Source organism: Fundulus heteroclitus, chromosome 22 (genome assembly GCF_011125445.2).
Source record: "Fundulus heteroclitus isolate FHET01 chromosome 22, MU-UCD_Fhet_4.1, whole genome shotgun sequence".
Classification (NCBI taxonomy): domain Eukaryota; kingdom Metazoa; phylum Chordata; class Actinopteri; order Cyprinodontiformes; family Fundulidae; genus Fundulus; species Fundulus heteroclitus.
The window spans coordinates 23,251,179-23,274,539 of NC_046382.1; the positions used below are offsets into that span (position 1 = coordinate 23,251,179).

The 23,361-nt window shown below is 41.4% G+C and overlaps 1 protein-coding gene across 1 annotated transcript in view; it reads right to left on the reverse strand.

Annotated features, from left to right (window-relative positions):
- Positions 1 to 23: 23 nt before the first annotated feature.
- lzts2a (leucine zipper, putative tumor suppressor 2a) overlaps positions 24 to 23,361 on the reverse strand; it is a 61,478-nt gene continuing 38,140 nt past the window's right edge. The window contains exons 3-9 of the mRNA XM_036126654.1: positions 12,022 to 12,670; positions 8,801 to 9,457; positions 8,561 to 8,683; positions 6,829 to 6,975; positions 6,075 to 6,575; positions 3,163 to 3,267; positions 24 to 3,062 (exon numbers count right to left, since the gene is read on the reverse strand). Of these exons, the coding sequence (XP_035982547.1) occupies positions 2,880 to 3,062; positions 3,163 to 3,267; positions 6,075 to 6,575; positions 6,829 to 6,975; positions 8,561 to 8,683; positions 8,801 to 9,457; positions 12,022 to 12,639 (2,334 nt within the window). The 5' untranslated portion in view covers positions 12,640 to 12,670 and the 3' untranslated portion in view covers positions 24 to 2,879. The remainder of the gene's footprint in view (positions 3,063 to 3,162; positions 3,268 to 6,074; positions 6,576 to 6,828; positions 6,976 to 8,560; positions 8,684 to 8,800; positions 9,458 to 12,021; positions 12,671 to 23,361) is intronic.

Below are 23,361 nucleotides of genomic sequence, written 5' to 3' on the forward strand. Positions count from 1 at the left end.
AACAGAAACAATGACTTCAGTCATTTTTAAGGTGTGACCACTTGCTCTTTAATTAAAAACACTGTAATTTGTACAAATAATGTACACATAAAAATATACACAGACAGTTACACACTTTATGAATTAATGGCAACACAGAGAAAGTAAAAGTACAAAAGAAATGCTCACAAAAGGATGAAAAAAAATGTCACAATAAAGAGAGAGAGAAAAAAAGAAGTGTTAGGTTGCTTTGGTCTAGTCACAGTGGCTACATTGGAAATAGATATGTTGTCTAAATAAAAGACAGTGATGCTCTGTTATACTGCTAGAACCTTTTACATATTTACACTGAAGATAGTTATGGTACTTTGATGCCGAGATATGAGAAAACATTTAAGCGTATGAGTCAGAAGCATCCTGTGCTTGTTGATGTGCAGAGTAACAGTCTACGTCTGGTTACAGTGAATGTGGCAGGATAACCAAAACTGAGCTACTTCCCATGGCGTTACCACAAGAGCGTACACACAGTGCTTAATACTCCAGGCTACTTTATGAACCTCAATGAAAGCGGTAATAATGTGCAACGTACTGAAGGATGACTGGAAGCTAACGTTCTTGGGTCGCCTCAGTCCTGATCTCGCATTGATACGAATGTCCCTCGAAATAACACCGGCCTCGTGCATTTCCTAAGCAAACGCTGTGCCCGAATGCAACATGGAGGACACGGATGTTATGATACTGGAAATCAGCTCACGAATAGCTCGAAACGAAGCGACAAAAAAGGCAAAGATGAGCTAAAAGTAAAAACAGAATCCCTTCAGTTTCATCGCTTGCTTCTCAGCACATTTGCTCATCAGAATGCGCGGGTTTGTCGACACAGATCATCTAATGTAAACATTAAGTTGTCATGCAGTACAGTATTAGGTGCACGCGCTCTCTCTGCAGATGCTTCTGTTTGGAACGGATCCATCAAATGAAACATTGGTTTATGATCTATATTAATCCATACCAGTATTACAGCAAAATATGTTCAGGTGCTACACACATACATATATATATATATATATAAAAATACACAACTTTTCATCCATTATATAGATTCCCATTTATCTAGACTGTTATTCTTTAATATAGACTCTTTGCAAAATAAAGTTCTCAGCAGCCCTATATCTCTATGCTCAGTGTCACACACAGCCCTGCATTTACTCTGAGATCGTCTTCACGCTCCGCGGAAAGCCTGCTGGCTCTGAGCGGCACAGCAGCAAACACCTCTGCACACTCTCACGTCACCTGAGCCTGCTTCTTCAGAAATCTCCTAAAAAAAGACATGCAAACATGCCACCCTCGCCTCCTATGGCGTTTAATGAAAGTTAGGCGGCCATCTAGCAGGACCTCGGAAGACTTTAGCACATTTTAGTTGTTTTTGGCTTTGATTTGCTAGTGATGACATCTAGGACACCAGTGCAGTGCAGAAGTTTGCATACAGTCATCACAGGGCATGAAAGCCATACTGTTATGGGCTTTTTAATGATGCACCGAAAATGTTCTTTTCAGGGGTGGTCTGATTATATTAGAATTACTTTAATGAATCTTGAAAAAGAAAACAGGATTTGGGCGCAGAGGTTTGAATGTTACCCTGCTGTATCCATTGTGTGTGTAAAACTTTGACCTGCACTGTGGGAGTCACCGAGAGAAAAGAAAGAAATCCAAAACAGAAACTTGGCACATCCTAAATCTGCGATGCCACACAAGACTGTAATCCCGTACGTTTGATGATGATTTAGGCCTAGTTTCATCCTGGTACTAATGGCTGAGATAGAAAAGAAAAGGTAAACAACGAAGCTAAGTAGGTAAGTATATGGAGGAAAAACAAAGAAATAAAAGGGAGATCTTTGTCGACCCTGGTGGTATTTGCCATGCTTTGCCTCTTCCCTCAGCTACATCAGGGCTTGTGACAATGTCTGAGCCAGTTTTATTAGACACAGCATGACTGAAAGAAAAAAAAAGTTCAAAGTGAGAATTATCCCTATTTTGGTCCTGGAGTTTTGGTGGGAAACGACAGAACGAGATGTCCACAAGTAAACAAAACTAAGACCTGAAATGTCAAAGTTGAGCCTAGCTGGTATGACTTTGCCGAATTTCTTCGGGAAGCAAACAGACGAATCCCAAAAAAAACACAAGCTGAAAATCTTGGTTAAAATCATGCCGTTTGTTTTTTTTTTTTTCTCACAGTGAGCTGAGCAGAGATGAGTTATGTTGCTGCTCTCTGGACGGACAGATTACCACACATTCGCTGTAGGGAAACAAACTGCAGCCAAAACGTCTAAACGTACGACAACATTTCTTCTAACTTATTTACAAGTTGGTAGATGAGGAATCAAAACTCTCAAACGCTGCGATGTTGGTTGCTTGTGGCCCACAGTTTAGATTGGTCACTGCTAAATGAACTGCTGTGTTGATGCCGGACTATATACTGTACATGCTGGTGGCCGGGTGTTTTATATCGCAAGCAGCCAAGAAGCTTAAGTGCATGGTCGTGAGATTGCTCAGTAGGGGGTGTTCCATATGTTCGTTTTGCTATTTTTTTTTTGCTTTAGCGCTCTGCTTGATTTAAATACCCTGATTTGTAGATATCCTAAAAATGACACTCCTCACTGCTTTTGGTCTCAGAAAGAATGCAGTCTTTGTGCTGGCTTTGTAGAGGTATAAACCTAATAGAAACGCTGTAGGCGATGCCGTATGCGGGTTTAGTGGGGTGCGTCCGACAGTTCCAGGTGACTCCGCACCGAAGCCACTGCAGCATTTGGTTCACGCTTCAACGTTTGGTTTGCATCTCCGGGAACTTCGGGCAGTTTTCTCCATGTTGTGTGCGCATATCGTTGTACTGCGTGCGCGTGTGTTTAGATCTCTGTGGCAGTGATTTCCTCAAAGTGGATGTCGTTGCTGCCGCTGCGGACCTCGTAGTCCTCCATGTCCCTGTTCTCCAGCTCCAGACTCAGCTCCCTCATCACCCGCTCCAGATCCCGGTTGCGGCGATACATGTGGATGTAGTTCTGCTGCAGCTGCTTTTGGTAGCGGATTACCTGAAGAAAGAGGGGTAAAACAAAAAAACACACTATGTGAATTAAGTAATTAAGAAAGCAACAAACAGTGTTATTAACAGACAGGATGTGAGATTTTTACTTTTTCTTTCTCCTCGTGCCACACCCTCCTCTCCTCCTCAAAGCGTGACCGCTGCTCCTCGCCACTTCTTCTCTCGTACATGAGCTCAGCTTTCAGTCGATCCACCTGGAAAAAACAAGCGTTTTGGTGGTGAAAGCTATGATATATATCTTGACTTCCATGGCATGTTTTATGCGGTACAATGCGCTCAAAACATGTTAAAATATAATAGTACAACTTTGGTTAGTAACAAAGCCACTGTACTCAACGGATTTTTTCGGAGCATTACGGTACACTGTGTCACCAAAGACATATATACGTAGACGCATCATAGGGCGCAGGTTCGCACGTCAACGTCACCGCCATATTGTATGTGGCAGAAAAAAGTTGAGTTCTGTTATTGTGAACGTGGATCAGAGAAGATGCCTCATTCCTGTGCTGCAATAAATACACGCACACATATTATATATATATATGTGTGTGTGTGTGTGTGTGTGTGTGTGTGTGTGTGTGTGTGTGTATGTGTTATGAATATAAGGATCAATTTGTTAAATCTAAACATTGTGGTCTTCATTATTTCATAAAACTGTGTCACATGTGAACCTTTAGGAACAGACTTTTTGGGTGAGAATTAAAGAGGTAAAATTAATAATATGAGAAAAAAAAAGTCCTAGGTCAATAAAGTAAAAATAAACAAACAAACACAAAAGTGATAATGTTATGATAAAAACATCATATTATGAGAATTAAGGGGGAACATTTCCAGAATAATCACAGTTTGCAGAATTATTTCACTCCTGGAGTAATAGGGCCAGGTTAGATTATTTTAAATATTTTTATTCTTTAGGAGAATAAATTCAGGAGAATGAAGCTAAAGGGATACGAAAATAAACTTGTAATATTACAAAAAAAAAATACTACAAATACAAAGTATATTCAGAGATTAAAGTCCCTCTGATACTGTTTAAGTGACTGAGTAACTGCAGATTTGCCACATTTAAGATGGCGGACGCTCTGACGCATCGCAGCATAGGCAGAACCCGCCCAATGACGCGTCTACTCTTATATTATGTCTATGTGTGTCACTATCTGAGGACCCCTGAGCTGTCTTCAAGACTGTCTGACTGTAATTTCTAAACTAGAAGTGCATTCATGTAAGGCAGCCCGCGCCTGGAGTACGCGGTATAGAGCGGTTATTAATTTTTTGAAGGAAACAGGATTATATACGTATAAGAATTTAGATTAAAGAGAGATACTCTGCTCCACACTCCAGCATAGTAGATGGCGATAATACATCTTAACGATAGATGTCACCCGCCAGTAAAAATCACAAAGAAGAAGAAGAAGACTAAGCCCTAGCAACAATAAACCTATTAAGTTAATTCAATATAAAGGTTACATTTGTTTTGCTGTTATGTTAGAAACAGGGCAGTGTAGTCCAACTTCCATGGTTGTATTGCATAAACCCTTTTAGGGTAAAGGCAGAAATCCCTGCACATGTTTAGGAGTATTTTTGAAAACTAATTTATTTTAAATAATAGAAGCATTGATTGATCATTTTAGAGACCACAGCAGTGACAGTAAAACCCTGGTTCACTGCTTTAAAACAAAGACAAAATTGTTACATTGTTACATTTGAATTGGCCATTAGCACATTATTTTAGCGATCATCACAGCTAACATTACTAAAACTGCATGTATACTTTTGCAAATGTTAGAGCCTTGATTTCCAAAAGGCATACAATGTTTTCAAATCCAGCGTGTTCCAGGACAGACAGAGGTGAATAACACGTAGCAACTTTACTGTACTCATTACAGCCTTCCTGTTGTCTGCTAAACATCTTGTTCTCCCGTAGCTTTCTTAGAATTCATCTTCATATTAAAACCCCTGATACAGAAAATGGCTCAACATAACAGCGTTCACACCAGAGAGTGCTGCCATTACTGCCCCCTGGTAGAACTTCTGCTTGTGCAATGATTAAAAAATACAGTCCGATTTTTCAGTTTCAGCACGACCAGTCACTGGTCAGTACCGATCAAGCTGAAACGGTCCAATTCTGGCTACTTGCCAATTTCTCAGTGTTTCCCCATTAACCTACACTATTAATGCAGGATAATATTTATATACACGTTTTGAAACATAATATGGCACCATCTGAGATAAATTTTTTTTTCTAGAGAAAGTCAGTGTCAACTCAGTGTCAAACCACTGACTTCTCTTTGTGAGAAAGGAAGAGCTAAACTGGCCCCCTAGGAGTCCAGATATGAGAGAGCCTGGAAAAAGAAGTATCACACCTTTACAAAGATGACATGTACTGAAATGTGGAGCAGCTAAAATCTCACATCTTACAATCAAAACGCTAATATACCCGATAAAATGAGGAATGGATAAAATAGCAGTAAACAAACGATTATTTGAACTTTAATGAAATATTTTGCTGACATCAACATCTCCCTTTGTTTAGTTATCACATATACCATTTTATTTTGTGCTTTTTGTATTTAGAGTGAGGTGTTTTAACCATTAGCCATCTAGCACGTTGTGTTTAAAGTTATAATTAACGTTTTTTCCAACATTGCTGTAAGATGTGGTTACTGTGTGAGCCACCATAAGAATAGTTTTATGGTCTCTCCAGTAACAAAAACATAGCAAGTACCAAATGTAAAATCTACACAGAACATGAAAACAATGTATTTCATGTCTGAATCTTTCTACACCACTGGACTGTAATGGACCTAACATATATTTCCTGATATGAATTGGACCCATTTGACTCTCGGAAATGCCTGAGATTCAGTCTTTTTAAAATGGTTGCTGTATAAATAAACTGAATTGTACTAGGAATACATGTTGCTAAAATACTTGAGAATATACTCCTTTTTTTTTAGTCTACTTTCATCATCTGCGTCAGGAAAAAGTGCGAAAGTAGTACCTGCTGTCGGAGTCCCATCAGTGTTTCTGCATTCTGCCTCTGAGCTTTGGCTTCGTCGCTCTCTCCTCCCCACACCAGATAACCGTCCTCTCCATCGCGGTACATGTAAGGGCTGGGACCTCCCCTCCCCATCACAACTCTTCCCTGCTGGAGCGAAAGGCTCATGCCGAGTCCCTTCTTGGTTGCGTTTCCACTGTGGCCGGTCAGCGTGTCGCGGAGCCGGCCCGAATCGTCCTCCAGGCGGCTCACCTTCTCCCGCAGTAGCTCAGCTTCGCTCTTGCGCCTTTGGAGTTCGTTTTCGCAGACCTCCAGCTCCAGGGATCTCGTCCGCAGGGCAGCCTGGGCCTCCTGGGCTCGAGCCTGGCTCGCTTGCAGCTCGGAGCGAGCTTCCCTCAGTTGGGCCTTTAGCACCACAATGTCACCGGCTTTCTGGCTGAGCTCAGACTGGACCTCTTTCAGCTGCTGCTTCAGGAGCGAGATCTCTCCTGACTTCTGACACACCTGATGCACAGCAGGAAATGAGTTAGAGGGAGGCGGTAACCCGAGAAACGCTTATGTATTATGCATGTTATGGCGTATTACACTCAAACATTTTGGATTTACGTCCTTCTGAAACACACACTTGCTAGTGTAAAGAGATGTACACGCAGAAGAAAAGAGCCACACGGCAAAGGTTCCCTGCCAAACTCAGAGACGCTGCGGCTCAAATTTGTTTGGAGCCTGACCTTTCCAGAGTCAGACTGGAGCTCCTCACCTCCCACTCCGTCTCCTCCAGACGGGGCCCCAGCTGCGTTTGCTCCCTCTGGATGGTGGCACACTTCCTCTCCAGTGTCTCTCTGTCCTGCAGCAGAGAGGAGAAGTCGTCTTGCAGCTTCTTTTTCTCCTGCTGTAGTTGGAATACCTGGAAACCAGCAGGTATGTAGGTTTGGATATGTAGGTCAAGCCGTCGCGTAACATTCATAATTCCCAAGAGAAAAAGACAACACGGTGGTTACGTGAAACAAAAATGTTCACAAAACACCTCTTTAACGCTGTGGGGGTGCTATTCTTCAATAGTGACAGAGAAGAGTACACGGCGGTATAAGGAAAACATGCATTATGCAATAATGTTGCTAAATGTAACAATAACAATATAAGTTCTGTTAAACAGTCCCTCTGCTCTGAGTTCATAGCAAACATAGACCCCACATAATAAGTATTTAATCTAGTTAACAGAAAAAAATCCAATTACATTTCTTATTTCCACCTCAAGATCAAGGTTTTATGGAAATAGTAGCTTCTTGCAGATGCTGCTGTCGTAGTTTCCTTATTACTTTACCACCTCTTCTTATACAATTAATGGTGCATTAAACAAGTGTCACCAAATTCATTGCAGGCATAAAGACTCTGAATGCTTCATTGTTAAAATATTAGCCAACACTTGTTACAGTCCAGGCAGTTCTTGGAATACGCATATTGAATACACTGATGAAGCAGTGGCAATACATTTGTGTTATATTGTACGACCCTATCAGGGAAGTGACTGGAGTTAATGGAAAGATGAAAGGAGCTAAACACAGGCCAATCCTGGAAGAAAGCCAGCTAAAGGATGCAAAGGTCTTGACACAGAGGTAGAGGTCCAGCTTCTTGTGATGGAGCCTGGGCCATTTTATTAAGGAATGTCAGAAATGTCACTTTTTTTAGTGTACAGCTGATTGAGATGGACCTTCACCTTCAAAAAAAATCTACAGCCGTAATTACAATGGAAGGCGATTCCACAGAGTATTTGGAGGGCTGACCTCAAATGGATGCCAGACTTTTTTTCTGCATCATTTTCCTGCTGCTCCACAATTATGTTATGTTTATATGCAACATAAAATCCTAATAAATTACATTAAAGTTGGTGGTTGTAATTTGACAAAATGTAAAAAAAGAAAAAAGTTAAAGGGGTATGAATATCATATTTTTCAGACTATGAGGTACACTTAAAATCCTTAAATTTTCTCAAAAATTGATGGTGCGCCTTATATATGATTACCATTGTGCTTACTGACCAATTTTATGTGGTACAATGCACTCAAAATATTTTATAATGTGTAAGTACGACTTTGGTTAGCAATGAAGCCGCTGCACTCAATGGATATTCGGAGCATTACGGTACACTGTGTCACTATCTGAGGACCCCTGAGCTGCCTACAAGACTGCCTGAATGTAATATCTAAACTAGAAGTGAATCCGTGGAAGGAAGCGTGCGTCAGGAGTACGTGCTAGCAACAATAAACCTATTAAGTTCATTCAAAATAAAAGTTAAGTTTATTTTGGCCTTATGTTAGAAACAGGGCAGTGTAGTCCAACTACTCTGTCCTTCCTTTCAGGAGATAGCTGCGTATGCGGAGTACACACTTGGGAAGAATATTTACTGCGCCTTATAATCTGGTGCGCCTTATGGTCTGAAAAATATGTCATTTTGTTTGGCATTGTTTAAGACATGAAAATGTTTCACCTACCTGTAACTGCAGCACCTGCTGTGCTCTCTGAGCTTTCTGAGACGTCTGTTTCATCTTGACAGCGCAGCTCTGTCTCAGCTCCTCCATCTCTCTTTCACACCGTCGCTGCTTCTCTTCATAAACCTTCCAAAACAAAAAGGTGCAAGGTCTGAGCATTTGTTCTGCACCGGCATCACATCACCTCCTCTATATGAAATTACAAGTGGGGCTTGTTCATGTCGTGAGAAGCCCGTGTCCCACCTGGCAGATGGCCGCTTCGTTCTCATCCAGGTTTTCCCGGAGCTGTTGGAGCTCCAGGTCTCGCTCCCTCAGCTTGTCTTCCAGCTCCTTCACCACCACTTCGTACCCCTCCACAGGTGGCGGCGAGTGTCCACAGGACCCGCTGTCGGAGAGGGGCTGCCCGCGCCCGCTCAGCGACCCCGAGCCTGTGCTTTTACTGGAGGAGGAACGTCCGCTGTCCGAATTGCTATGACCGTGGCTCCCGCCTCCTCCTGAGGTGTTGCGAACCACGGCCGACACAGGCTCCACGGGGCCCCCGGCACCGGACCCCGAGCTGGATCCCTCACTGGGGGCCAAACTGTAGACCGTGCTGCTCTGCGTGGGGAGGCTGGAGAGGGAGTTTCTCCCTGAATCCGACATGGAGCAGGACTGGCTGCTACGAGCGGTACGACCTCCGCCGTACAGGTTGGGTTTCCCCTCAGAGCTGCAGCTTCCAACGTTACTGTTCGTGCTGCTAGGGCAGCTGGGGGCACCGAGGGGCAGCAGGAGGTTTAGGCTGGCCTGGCTCTCGGACAGACTGCCGCCCCCTGGTCGTGGAGACAGGTACTGCACGGAGTGACGGTTCTTGGGGACGACTGGTTTGAAAGCTGTGGGGCGAATCAACACTTTCTCCATGTTCTGAACAGGAAAAAAATACGTAGAGTGAATAATTTATGACTTTTAAATAACGAAATCTGTGCTAACTTACCAATGTATACAGTGTAAAAGTATCTATATCCCTTAAACATACACTTAACACATAACTTGCATAATATTTGAATTTTAAGAGATTGTCCAACACAAAACTACTACATAACTGTGAGGTCGAAGGAATATGATACATAACTTTCAAAATGTTTTACAAATAAACATGAAATGCTTTAGTATCCACCACGCCCCAAACAAAAATGAAAACCATGTATCCTGTTTTTTTTTTACTTTAGAAAGATCCTCCTACTTTGTGTTGGTTTATTACAGTACTCAAAATCCAAATGGAATGAAAAAACTAATAAATAACGTAAATAAACATTGTCGCTCTAATGTAAGAAAACATGTAAATTCTATATATTTTGCAGGCGCTGTAATTAAGCTACATAAAAAAATAGGGTGACTGATATTTTGGCAGGTCACCCCTTTCAGCATATCAGTCACCGCTATTTATAGAGTTCACTAAGAAAATGTATTATTCATATTCTTATCATATGAGCAAGGAAAATGCTGGAGAGTTAATTTGATTAAAGGTCAAAGAAACAAAAGAGACAGAAAAAAAAACTGAAGGTGAAGGTCCAAATGGCAAAAACACAGAATCCTTATACTGTTCTGTAAGCATTTTTTAATGATGTTCCTTAAGGTTCATTAAATACGTCAATAGGAGTAAGTGGGTTCTGACGCTGGTCGTAAAGCGTCTGCAAGGTGAGTCACTGTCAAATGATCCATCTGAGCCTGGGAATCAAACTCCTCTGTGGATCGATGAAAATAAGCTAATAAAACAACTGCAGACTTCCTTGTGAACTGAATCTAAATGTGCGTGAAAGCTGATAAAAAAGAAATAAAAGTTAACTGGGATGTTTTAGCATCCGACCACGTAATCCTGAGCTGGGACTGAAGGCAGCATTGTCCTTTGCAAAGGACAGAGGTCATGGACGACAGCACTCACAGTACAGCCGGGCATTCAGATCCCGCTGATAGTCACCTAAAGATTTCCAGATGGGTAATCACTCACTTTGCCTATAATCATTTTGCTTCACATGCTTCAGATATAAAATAAAAACATATTAGCATCAAGGGAAAGTTTTTATTTACCAGCTTTTTGCTGGAGTTTAAGGGATATAACAATCATGTCTTTCTAGAACCTTTAACCGCATTTGAATGACTGGTTTTTAAGAGGCTTAAAATATGGCAGGTAAAAAAACAATACATTAAATAACTTAATAAAATTACTAGTGTTGCAAATAGAAAAACATGGAGAGCCGTTTTTTGTTTTTTTTTATATATCACAGATATGGCTCTGTGCCCAGGGCGTCACTCCACTGGGGTTGGCACAAGCGCTTAATGACAAAGGAAACGATTACCTCTTTCCCTGTGATGTTAATGGTGTAATTATGATTAGAAAATAAGGAACACCCAAGCTGACTAATGATGTGTTAGTTGGCATCAGAGTCATAGCTTCACGTTCCTCATCAAAGAGATATTTTACAGATTTTAAAGAATCTGAATGGCATTCGATAATCTCTCGTCCAAAATCTAAAATACAGGTCAACCCTTAGCTGGATAGCAAAAATCTGAAGATTGATGAAACATGTGTTCTTGAGTATTTTTCATTATTTCTGACTCTTTAATTCAGAAGTTTGAAGACTGCTATATTTAAATTGGTCAAACCAGGGCTACAAAAGGAAATCATCACTTATTTAGAAAAAAAAAATTGAAATATTTTATCTCGCTTCTCCACAGGGGTGAATAAAAAATGGGGCATCATGCATGCAACAACTGGCACTGACAACAACAACATTGAATATTAATAATGACATCAGAAAAAGGGCCTGGGGATGCTGTGTTTGGGTTAGTGGCTAGCAGCTAGAAGTTTGAGAATTGAATGAAATGAGATGTACCATCATCCCTTCATCATTCATTCACTGTGAATTGTGAGTGAGTTTGGACTCCACCACTTCTTAGTGGGACAGACTGTGTATGGATGGAGGATATTCAAGTCCGTTGTTGTGACTCCTTCACACACACGCACACATACATACACGTTGGTGACCATCAAACATCTTCTCTGGTATTGCGTTTCATATTCTGCTAAGTCTGAATAACGACAGCATAAACAGCACATTGTCTGTCAGCAGCCTGATGAGGATCATGAAAATGGACCTTCCAGTTAAAAGGAGACGGAACCTATGAAGCACGGTGGTGGCAGTATTATGGTTTTCGGGCTGGTTACCAAAGATATACACCAACAAAAAAATATTTCAGTTTCATTTGTAACATGGAAGTTCTTGTAACATGAAAGATTTAAAAGAAAACATGTAAAATATATTCAATGAACAAGCCAAAAATGCAGCAGTTTGGCATTTGTTATATCTGCCCTATTGAGTCCAGTACAGTATCTATTGCGTGGATTTTAGCCAGGCGTTTACTACACACAAACAGTGATCTATGCTAAGATAAACGAACCCTCACATTCTAATTTATTGTCTTCTCACCTTCTCCAGCTGTCCAGACACCGGGACGAGTTTGGGAGGAGGTCCGCCAATGTTGCCGTTCGCCGTCCCGTTGTCCTTCTGGTCCTCCGGATCGCTGCAGGGGCTCGCAACGGTAAGCACCAGGTTGTCATTCCAGTCTCCAACAACCACCTCTTCACTTACATATCCAAAGTTTGCGTTAGTTCCACCCCCTGCTGCTCCAGCAACCGCAGCGGCCCCGCTGGCCCCGGCAGAGTTTCCTGGTCGCGGCTGCTTCTTGGTGGGCAGCGGTGGAGGTAGAACATGGGCCTGAGGCTGTGTTTGGTTGCTGTTCACCAGCAGCTGCTCCAGGGAGCTCCCGCTGCGGAGGCTCTTGTCCTGCAGCCGGAAGCAGCTGGTAGCCGGCGTGGAGCGTCGTGGCTTGTTGGCGAATTCACTGCCAGCCCTGCAGTGTCGCTCTTGATACGTCCTGCCTGATATGAGACTGCTGACTGAGCCCATGGCCGTGTCGGAGCTGCAGGCCCCGCAAGGGACAGAGCAGGGGTCTGAGGGGGGATGGGACGATAGCGGCCGGCGCTGGTGGAGGTCAAGACCTGGACTGGGATGGTCACTCACAGGTAGCACCTGAACCAGAGCCATGGCAGCCTGACTGCATCAGACAAACCGCACACTGAGAGGAGAGAGGAAACAAAAACACCTGGTTTTACAATCGCACACTCGACAATAAAACAGCTACTATAACAAAAAACAAGTAACTTTCAGATAGTTCTTGGGCACATGGTATCAAAGCCAGTTTAGTGGGTACTTAGAATTTGGTCTGAATAAATACAACTTACACCCCCCCCCCCCCCCCATTATACCTGCAAAACGGCTGAAAAATACAACTGAGTGAGTCATGCGCAGAAAAAGTAGGGAATTAGAAGCAGAAACATCCGAGGAGGAAATAAATCCACAGTGAATGGCAAAGTCCCCAGGGATGGACTGAACTGTCGGCGTCTTAGTGATAAACTGAGAGCGTTTGCATTGATTTTCATCCGGATATTAATCAAATTGACAGAAGTGCTAGAATTTGTATGCATGCACACTGATACTGCAAAATAAATAAAAGTTTGCATCCAAGAAGGTTTATGACCTTTAATTCTGATGTCCAGAGAGATAAGCTCTTTGGACAGAAAATGCTTCAATTATAACCTGGATTTAACCACTTGAGCAAAGCTAAAGGTTAGAGAAAAACTAGCAAAACTAAATATCCACTGTTAAAAAAACCCATCAGTTTGAACAAGGGCCAGAAAGAATTTAACACTTTTTATTTCAAAAGTTAACATTTTTCTCTGCACTTTCATTTGTGGTGAGTGTTTATAAGATGATGGATCTATACATTCAGCTTGGTGAAGATCTAGAGTTTAGCAATAATAGTACAAAAAATAAACATTTTAAGTTTAGGAAATAAGCTTTAAATCAATAGAAGATATAACTGACTTTTCTTGCGTGCCATTGGTTGGAAATGAGAGTTTATTTTGTATATACACAGAGATAAAACGCTGGTGTCTGGAGTCTGCTGACTTGATCAGGCTGGAGTGGTGAGACTAGCTGGTCAGAAACTCAAAAATCGGATTCCTCTTTCCATCGTACTAAGCTCTACAGGGCAATGCTGACAATAACAACCTTCTGTTTGGACACCGGTAAGGAGGATGGAAGACTCAAATTAACCACTTGTTTTTGGTAAGATGTTTAAACGGCATGAGATAAAGTTTTTATAAGAGAAGTTATTCAAAAAGACACAATTTTCAATTACATTGTCTAAAAATGTCTGGTTCATTGAGGCCGCAAGGATTTACTCTATAGGGAGTAAAGACAGAGACGTCTGTTTCCTTAATGCCAACCGCATTTACTATGCTAATTGCTAATGAAATATGCTAAAGGCCAGCAATAATAATAATTTTGTCATCATTTCAGTTAGACCGTGTGACGGTGACTGCTCTCTCAGACGGTGGCATGATCTAATAGTTGCAACACTCATGGTGGAAGGACTAGGAAAACCACTTTAAAAGGATGTTCTTATATCTTGCACATTTTTGTTTTAAAGAAATTATAATTAGCATGGTAAATCTGTACATTTCCACTCTACTCCTGGGCGAACAATGACTAAACATGAGTAGAGGGACAGATAAGGGGAAGGGAACGAATCAAAACCGTCACCATCCGCTATGGTTTTCCTGAAGGACCTCATCCATAACTGCAAACACTCATCTGCATTTGTTGGGCTGCGAATTTCAGTCACTTCTCTCTCTTATAGTTACACTGCTCACATCCATCAAAGCAGCTTTGAAGAACCCAACAATAGCCTCAGTTAAACTATTTTAGGAACAGGAACATGGACAGAAAATATAAATACAACGAGAAGCAGCAGAATGAGTCCTCTATTTGAAGGCAGCATATTGTCAGTGTTTGTTCCCCCTGCAGACTGAAAGGAGGGGAACGATCCTAGAGGTGCACACAGTAGACTCTTTTTTCACACAGAAAAAAAAAAAAATCAAGACTTTTCTTTAAGCAGAGTAGAAAAATAAATGCAGCGAAATAAATAACTGATGAGAGACAAGAAAGGTAGCATTTTAGGAGCAGAAGTCCTAGATTTCACAAATAAGGACAGCATCCCAAGTATCCCAACAATTTCTCTCTGAATCTATTCATACTGCGACACAAAAGAAAAAAAAAAAAGTGACCCATTTAGTTATTTGTGTTAAGATATTACAATTTTTTTTTCATCCACCAATGGTATATAAAACTTTTGAAAGAATTTATCCTTAATAATAAGACGATTTTGACCGGATCTCTGAAGGTCTCTCGGGCGCACAAATAATTTAATCTTTTAAGACTTTATCAAGATGTCTGAGTGATTCACGGTGCAGATCATCCAGTAAGAGGATGAGAAGATATAAGCTAGGAACTTTTTAACCAGGGTAATGCTTTAACAATAAAACCGTGACGTATGCATTTCCTAAACCTAGAAGTAACAGATTAATACTGTATGATAACATTTTTAATGAAAAGCCACTGAACTTTTAACCCGGACACAATGCAATATCAGCAGCCAGGATGGAAGAGGCAACCACTTCTTTCTTTCTTTCTTTCTTTCTTTCTTTCTTTCTTTCTTTCTTTCTTTCTTTCTTTCTTTCCCAAACCGACTATTGGACACCAATGAGAAGGAAATGATATATAATATCTCCCCTATGTCCTTCTCTTTCTTTGCTCGAACTTTTGAATGTGCAGATTCACAGCAGGTAAGGGAAATTACTTTTTTTCCCTAAAACTTGAGGCTGTCATAGAAACACTTCCCTCTTCTCATAATGTTCTTCCTGCTTCCCTTCTGTGTCCCCTTTCCTTTCCTTTCCTTTCCTTTCCTTTCCTTTCCTTTCCTTTCCTTGTGTCATCCCTGTATTATCCACCTTGTGTCCTTACATCCTTCCTTTCTCGTAGCCTTCTTTGCTCACATTTTTCCTTGTTTTCTTGAAACTCTTAGAATTTCAACATGAAGCATACGAGGGAAGTTCAGACTTCCTTCATACTAGCAGGAGTGAAAAATACTACGCATATCCAGCAATCTGTTAATAAACAGTCAGCAGGTATCATTTGGTTTCTGCCACTCTATTCGACTCTGACTAAGCACTGAATAAAGGTCTTCGAATGTTGGGAGTGGGGGAGGTGAAAGGAGGAGACTGATTCTGCGAGTCCACATGAGTCAAGGAGATAAAAATATGTGTGGTATGTGATCACTTTCAATGGCAAAATAGCCAGAGCTCACAACCTCCCTTTACCTCTTATGCAGCCGCCGCCTCCTCCTTCTCCTCCTCCTCCTCCACTTCAAGCCCCGACAAGGACCTCTCGGCCAAGGATAATAGAATTAACAACCCTCTGCAGCCATCAACCATGCCCCCCCCTAAGCTCTTACCCTGTGACCTCCTGATGAGTTGCAGGGAACTGGTTTGATTTCACACACCCCCAACCCTGTGACCTCCACTGGAGGGAATATTGTTCTGGCTGCTCGGGCAACAAATCTCAAAGGCTAATATCCCCCTCTCATGTGTCTCCCTGGCTGTTTCTTTAGGATAGTGATGCCCCCTCCCATCTTTCTTTGTTGGTACCTTACTATTAGAAAGTAAAAATACTTCTTTACTCCTCAATAGAAGTATCTTCTTCTCCTGTCAGCAGCACACGATAGGAAGAGGGAAAAACTTTAATCGCCACTAAATATAGTAAAAAGATCTTCAGCACATGGACATCTTCCTCTCACTGCAGCAGTCAGAAATAAACTAAATGTTGCATGCACCTGGCATGTGGCCAACAAAGGGGACACCTAAATGTAAATGGATGAAACTTACATCCTAATGCATTGCTTAAATTCGGCGTTGCAGTTTCTGAAAAGACCAAACATGCTTTTGTGCTCGAGTATACCCTCCACATCCACTGGGCCAGAATGAGAGGTTCCCAGGTGGGCTTCTAACAAGATCCAGGAGGAGGTTCTGCGACGGGGAGGAAATAATCCTGTTATGATAAGTCTGTTAAAAATGCCAGAAGAGGAAGCGTATTATTCTCGTGCAGCGGATCACACACAACCTCTGAGCTGCTCCGGAGACGCTGCTGGGCTCGGGACGGACTTGGAGAAGTTGGAATGAAGGGGAGAGGAGAAAGGGGTGTCTTAGAGGCGATGACACAAAGGCAGGGTGGAAGAGGGTGACGGACGGAGGGGTTTATGGGATTCTACGAGAACAGGTAGTCCAGAAAGAGGCCACAAGTGCTTGGAGAAACCCGGCTTTTGTAATCCGGTTTGAGCATCTTAAGACATTAAATGTGAAGAGAAACACCATCTGTTGTTCTACTTCCGCGATATGCGATAACTAATGTCCACTTTAGGAGGATTTTCCTCCTCCATTTATTTGTCTACCAGCTATTTTCATTTGAAGTAAAGGCATTAGAAATCTACAGAGTCACTGCGTTTATACCAAATCATGGATTTTGGTTTCAAGAGAATTATGTTTAAGACAGAAGCCTTCATGTCAGTGGCTGTGTGAAGGTCTTATTCGATTTTAGTAATGGACCAACAAAACAACGATCCACATGATACTCATTTCTAAGATCCATACTTTTCTAGAGTACTTTTCAAAACATAAATACAAAGGCTCATTAGAAATATTTCTACAGACGCTGAACCTACAGAACCTGCCAAACCAAGGAAGGAGGGAAGAAAGCAAGCAAGGAAGGAAGGCAGGCAGCAAGGAAGGACAGAAGGAAGGCAGGATTACAAAACACAGTGGGAGGAAGAAAGGAAGGAAAGAAGGAAGGAAGGAATCAAGGAAGGAAGGAAGGAAGAATTACAAACACACATTGGAAGGAAGGAATCAAGGAAGGAAGGAAGGAAGAAAAAAAGGAAGGAAGGATTACAAACACATATTGGAAGGAAGGAAGGAAGGAAGAAAGGTAGGAAGGAAGGAAGGAAGGAAGGAAGGTAGGAAGGAAGGAAGGAAGAAAGGAAGGAAGGATTACAAACACATATTGGAAGGAAGGAAGGAACGGAAATGAAAAGAAAGAAAGGAAAGACAAACAAAGAACGAAAAGAAACCAAAGCAGATAAGAAGAAGAAAGAAAAGAAAAAGAAGAAAAGAAAGAAAGAAAGAAAGAAAGAAAGAAAGAAAGAAACAAAGAAAGAAAGAAAGAAGGATTACAAACACACACTGTAAGGAAGGAAGGAAGGAAGGAAGGAAGGAAGGAAGGAAGGAAGGAAGGAAGGAAGGAAGGAAGGAAGGAAGGAAGGAAGGAAGGAAGGAAGGAAGGAAGGAAGGAAGGAAGGAAGGACCGATTAATTCAAGAGAATATGGAAAAAGACTGGACACAAAAATTTAGGAGCATACTAAATACAAACTCTTATTTTTCCATTTTCACCCAGAGATGGAAGTCCTGAAAGAAGCTCGGTCCTGGGGAGCAACCGTCCTACGGGTTTTAAATGTGTCTCTGCTCCAGCACACATGAATCAAATGATTGCATGATTACTTGTTTAGCAGCCATGAAGGGCTGCAGAGCCATCTTCATCACTAATTCAACACAGAGAACATGCAGGACAATGGGCCCTAAGGACCGGAACTGAAAACCACTGAAAAGTGAACAGTTAACTTGTAGAAGTTAATGAGTAGTAGAAAGTATTTATCAAGTATCACCATTAATCACACTACTCTGAAGGACAAAGAGCTACAGCTAGCTGACACTGGAGTAGCTGCTCAGGTTTTCAGAGGTTTACTTTAATCGTGGTTAAAGTTCATTTAGTTAGCGATGGATTTAGTTGTGTAACATTACAGTAACATTACATTCAATTTACGATGTAACTCAACACAAATTGATTAACCCCAATCACATTCTTTGTTTGTGATTTGACCGCATAGGAGAAAATCGGCTTTAAGAAAAGAAAAATGTTACAGCACTCCATTGGCTTGGCACCCAGACCTACTTTCTACTTAAAAGAATAATTACTTGATCACTTGGGGCTACTTATAGGGTGTATATAGAATATTAAATCTTTAGTCCAGGATAGTCAGGTTGACTATCCTGGACTAAAGGATACCTCAAGGATACATCAATACCAAGTCAAATTCCTTGTAAGTGCAAACCTACTTGGCGATAAAACTTGATTCTGATCATTTGTTGATAATCTTTAAGAAAGAAAATGGTTTAATCGTGGCAAATCCAGTGTACAAAGCTGGGTGCATCATAATATGCATTTTTAATATACAGGAAGGGACTCAATGGTTCACCAAATGCATTGCATTTTGCTGATTTAAAGATATGCCAATAGACATGGTGTGACGAGAAACGATAGGAAATCATCCTTCTCGGACATTTTTCAGCTCATCTAGATTCAATCTGCTGAAGTGAAGCTCTGTCACTTTCCATTGAAAACAGACGTCTAAGTACATATGAAGGTGAAGCTTTAACAGTGGCCATGGTGACAATTTCCTTTTTCAAAAAGCACTGCTTTCCCACTTCCTTCCCACATTTATGTTCCCTTCCTCTTTCCTGCTTACTTTGACACCCATCCTCTCCTCCATCTTTTTCCTGTGATGGATTATTGCGCTACTCCTCTCCTACCATCCTCCCATAAGTTTTCACCCCCACACTCATTCAATGCCCTGCCCTCTTGGCCAGTGTGCCTTGGATTTTCACCTGCCTATACCTAAATGCCGCCACTTACGCTGAAGTAAGTGTGATGATAAGAGCAACGGGTGGAAAAAATAAACCTGTCAATGCAGCGTTGGAAGTGTTGGAAGCTGCTTCCGACGCTACAACAAGCTTCCCTTACACAGCGCAGCTTTACACTTTAAAGTTAGGATCTCTAAAGAAATTGTCGTATAGCTAAGAGCTTGCTTGAAATGAACAGACTGATTAGTACAGACCAACACATGGTAGGTTTTAACTGGGAGAGTTGAGCCAAGCCGAACTTCAGCAGTAAAGTCCAAACAATGCTTGGGCATCTGCAAACAAAAGAGAAGCAACATGCAGAGGCACGGTAAAAAGACACTGACACACGTTAAGCTCAGAAAGGCAACCCTGTCTATTCTTGCGTTTATTGGTGACACATCAACCTCATCGAATCTCCAAAGTTACACTTCAGACAGTAAAAAAAAAGGGGAGATGTACCATTAAGATAAGCCAGCTCCACTGATAAAATACTGAGTTCTTTCAACGTTTGCCAAAGGGCCTGAGGTTATATTGTGCCTTCATTCCAACACAATGACTGTCTGTGGTGGCTCATTCTCACCTACCCCCACACAGGATGGCTTTAAGGTCGCACCGAGTTTGTGTGCGTGTGTGTGTGTGTGTGTGTGTGTGTGTGTGTGTGTGCTAGTAGGTGGCTGGTCTTAACCCATGGTATCAGAGCCCTCCTCACCTAAACCAGACACACTGTCCTGGGCAGCACTGTTGACACAAAACGTGTCCAGACTGCTGCAGAGCTACAACTTTGTGGAAGCAGGAAAAAAAATAATGTTTTCTTAAAAGTTTGTACAGAGGTATTTGGCAGCAGGTCCTTTTTCAGGTTTTTGTTCCTGCTAACTCTCCTTTCACAACCAACTTCGCTGTTGCTGCAGACTCCAGCCGTTCCCTCTGTTTGGAAACGTTGCCATGGCGCTGGAGGCCCACAATTTTTTATATGCGGGGCGAAATGAGATAGCAAGACGTGAAGAATGGAAAAAGGAAGTAAGGAAAAGTAGGAGTGAATAGGTGAATGAATGTGTTTTGTAAAACAGCAGACTGACTGGGTCCCTAACATCTCAACGCATCTGGCTTCAATTTGGAAGTGAGAATGGACTAGAATCTGTTTCTCCTTTACACACATCTCCAGCGGATGAGACGGATCTAAAAGTAAACTCCTAAATAAAAAAGGAAAATATCCAGAGAAGGCCTGGTACATGACCTGAGAGATGCATCATTCCTCAGTTGATTATCCACATTTTTCAGCTGACAGCTCTTGGGAAACTTTTCTTTTTGGTAAAAGAAGTACTATCATCTGCCTTTCTGACTTGTGTTTTCCGTATATTGAAACAGGAACAGTCTTTAGCTATAAGTAGTTGTTTCCTTACCTAGTTGTCTGTTATTTGTAGACAACACTGCCTCAGATTTTCAGTTTAGAAGCTGTTTTTATTTTATTCATAGATCAGTTCCATATAGACTTCAATTTAATTCAGTTTATTTATAAAGTAATAATTCACAACATTTAGGCACTGATTCGTGTATGTAAATATCTAATCAAATCAGTCCAATAATATAGACGGATCCAAATCCCATTACATACATTCAAGTTCTAGTATAATCCAGTCATATTCAATTTCTTATGTCCATCAGTGATTTCCATCTAAGGAATCCCAGTAGATTGCATTAAATCACTGATTTTGCAGCAATCTCTTCTCATAAGCAAGCTGGTGGCAAAAGTGGACGGTTGATTGGATCAAGTTGTTAACTTTGCAGAAATTCCTACTCATTAGAAAACATTTTCCCACAGAGGAAAAGTCTGATTAACACTTTACCAGGAAAAACATAAAACTCTAGCAGAACTAGGTTCAAGGTGAGTGTCTATCTGCAGTGACCAACTAAGTGTTTGAGATAACTTTGAAAACTGACCAGCCAGGCACTGAAAATGAATGAGTAAGCAACAAGGTCCAAAGAGATATTGACCAACTCCATTTTGAAAAGAAAAATGGAAAGTACCAGGAGATTTGCCAAGTGAAGACTTTAATAATCACTTTCCTGTTGAAAAGTTTTCCAGTCAGTATGCGGCTTTGTCTGAGGAAATAAAAGATTGCTTGGCTGGATGACCGGTATCGGGTTACATTAGCTTTGAAGCAGCCTCTGCTTCCTGAGGTACAAAACATTCAAACGATTTGTAAACACAAAAATACCACCATTGGCTAACCCTAACATGCTGTCAAGATTGAAGTTAGTATCAGTTTTGATAAACTACATGGCTATTTCGAAGTTTGTCAGTAGGTCCAGACTGTATTTGATCATCTGTTTTCCAAACTCTAAAATACATAGATAAACTTAAATTAAAAGGCAAACGTGAATTGAATTATTCTACGTTGAACCACGATTCCCTACAACACAATTCAAGTCTTTATGAAACCTTTATTAGCTTTTACAATGCATTATAGGCATCAACTTACAATCAAATTTAAAAGCCACAATATATAGACTGGTTACACCTGTATTTGATTATTCTATGCTGGTTAATAGTTCTTTAAAACACAGTTTCCCAACTGCAAAACCTTTCCTCCACCATACATCTTGACCCCGTCTGATGACAACCCAACTCGTTTCTTGAGGTTTGTTTGGACTCGCCGGACATGTTAGGGAGGTCACCAGCTGGGCTGGATTAAGGAACTTATTTACCTACTGACCTGTACTATCAGACATAGAGATAAAAGTAGCAACTAGGCTCCTGTAAAATCTGCCTGGGCTTTGAAATCAGATGCCAATGCTTTCTCAAACGCAGAGGTATGCAAACCCAAAGACGATGGGTGTCAGGAGACAGACGCTGTCATCGTGACCTTGCTGTCTTTGCTGAAACTCTCCCATGGAGTTGAGGAGAGGAGGTGGTGCTTCAGCTTTGGCTTTGTTTGACTAACTGATTGCTGCCTTTGTGTTGCTCACGCTGAGAAAAAGGTTTGGGAACCATTCCATATGTTTTGTTTGTGAGTCGGAGCAACATGGAGATATCGATGATGCTGTGATTTAACTCACCATTGAGTTACAATGGCTAGATTGACATCGGTGGACCTTGCTTTGTAGCTACATAAGAAATTTGTTGGTGTCATGCAGCTACTTTTTCAGCTATAACTCCTAATTAGCATTGTACCAATTGTCTTGGTATATAAAGAATTAAGAGTTGCTTTTACTGGAACTAAGGGACTGGGCACAACACCTAAGAAACAAGCTCACCATTCCCACTGCACCAAACTATACATTTACTCAGACCTACATGTTGGATTGGCAGGCAGAGAGATATAAGTCATCACTTTAGTGATAAGAGTCCCAGGACGGTGTGCTTTGCATTAAACCTGCCGATGTAAGGCTTGGATGATGCTGCTCGGCCATGGACACCCATTTCACTATTCTTGAGCTCATCTGAAGCCCTCATGAAGGTCGGAGGTCTGTGGCTATTGACTCTGCAGAAACTTGGTGACTTCAATCCATTTCAGTCACTGTCATTTGTAATTGCTTATATTTTGTTATGATACTACTAACAGCTGACTGAGGAATATTTAGTAGTGAGGAAATTCCATCCACGACTAGAATGATGTGCAGGAGGCGTCCCATAACTGGACCACGCTGGAATCTGAGAGCGCCCCATTCTTTCACAATTGGTTGTAGAAGAACGCTGCATGCCTCAGTGTCTACCTGTGGCCATTGAAATGTTTGGAACACCCAAGTCCAATGATTAGGATAGGTGAGCAAATACTTTTAACAAAATTGTGGATGTGTAGCCCTGGTTTAATAAGATACAAACAGCCTGAGGTGCAAAATAAACAGCTTATTCTTGCAGCAGCCATCTTGGATAACGGCCTAACTCGGGTGGTGTTTCTTTTGTTTTTTTTTAGCTTGGAAATCAGAACTAATAACCTCTGTGTATAAATGACCTTCGCAATAAAGTTAGATAATCTAGTTGTCCCATAAATAAGTAAAACAAAAACTACTTGCTGAAGCATTGGACATTTAAGAAATCATCTAGTTTGACTAAGCCAGTTTATTACAACCACTGCAGTGCACATATTAACATCTTACAGGTATAATTCACAAATCAGATCACTTCTTGCTCAGAAG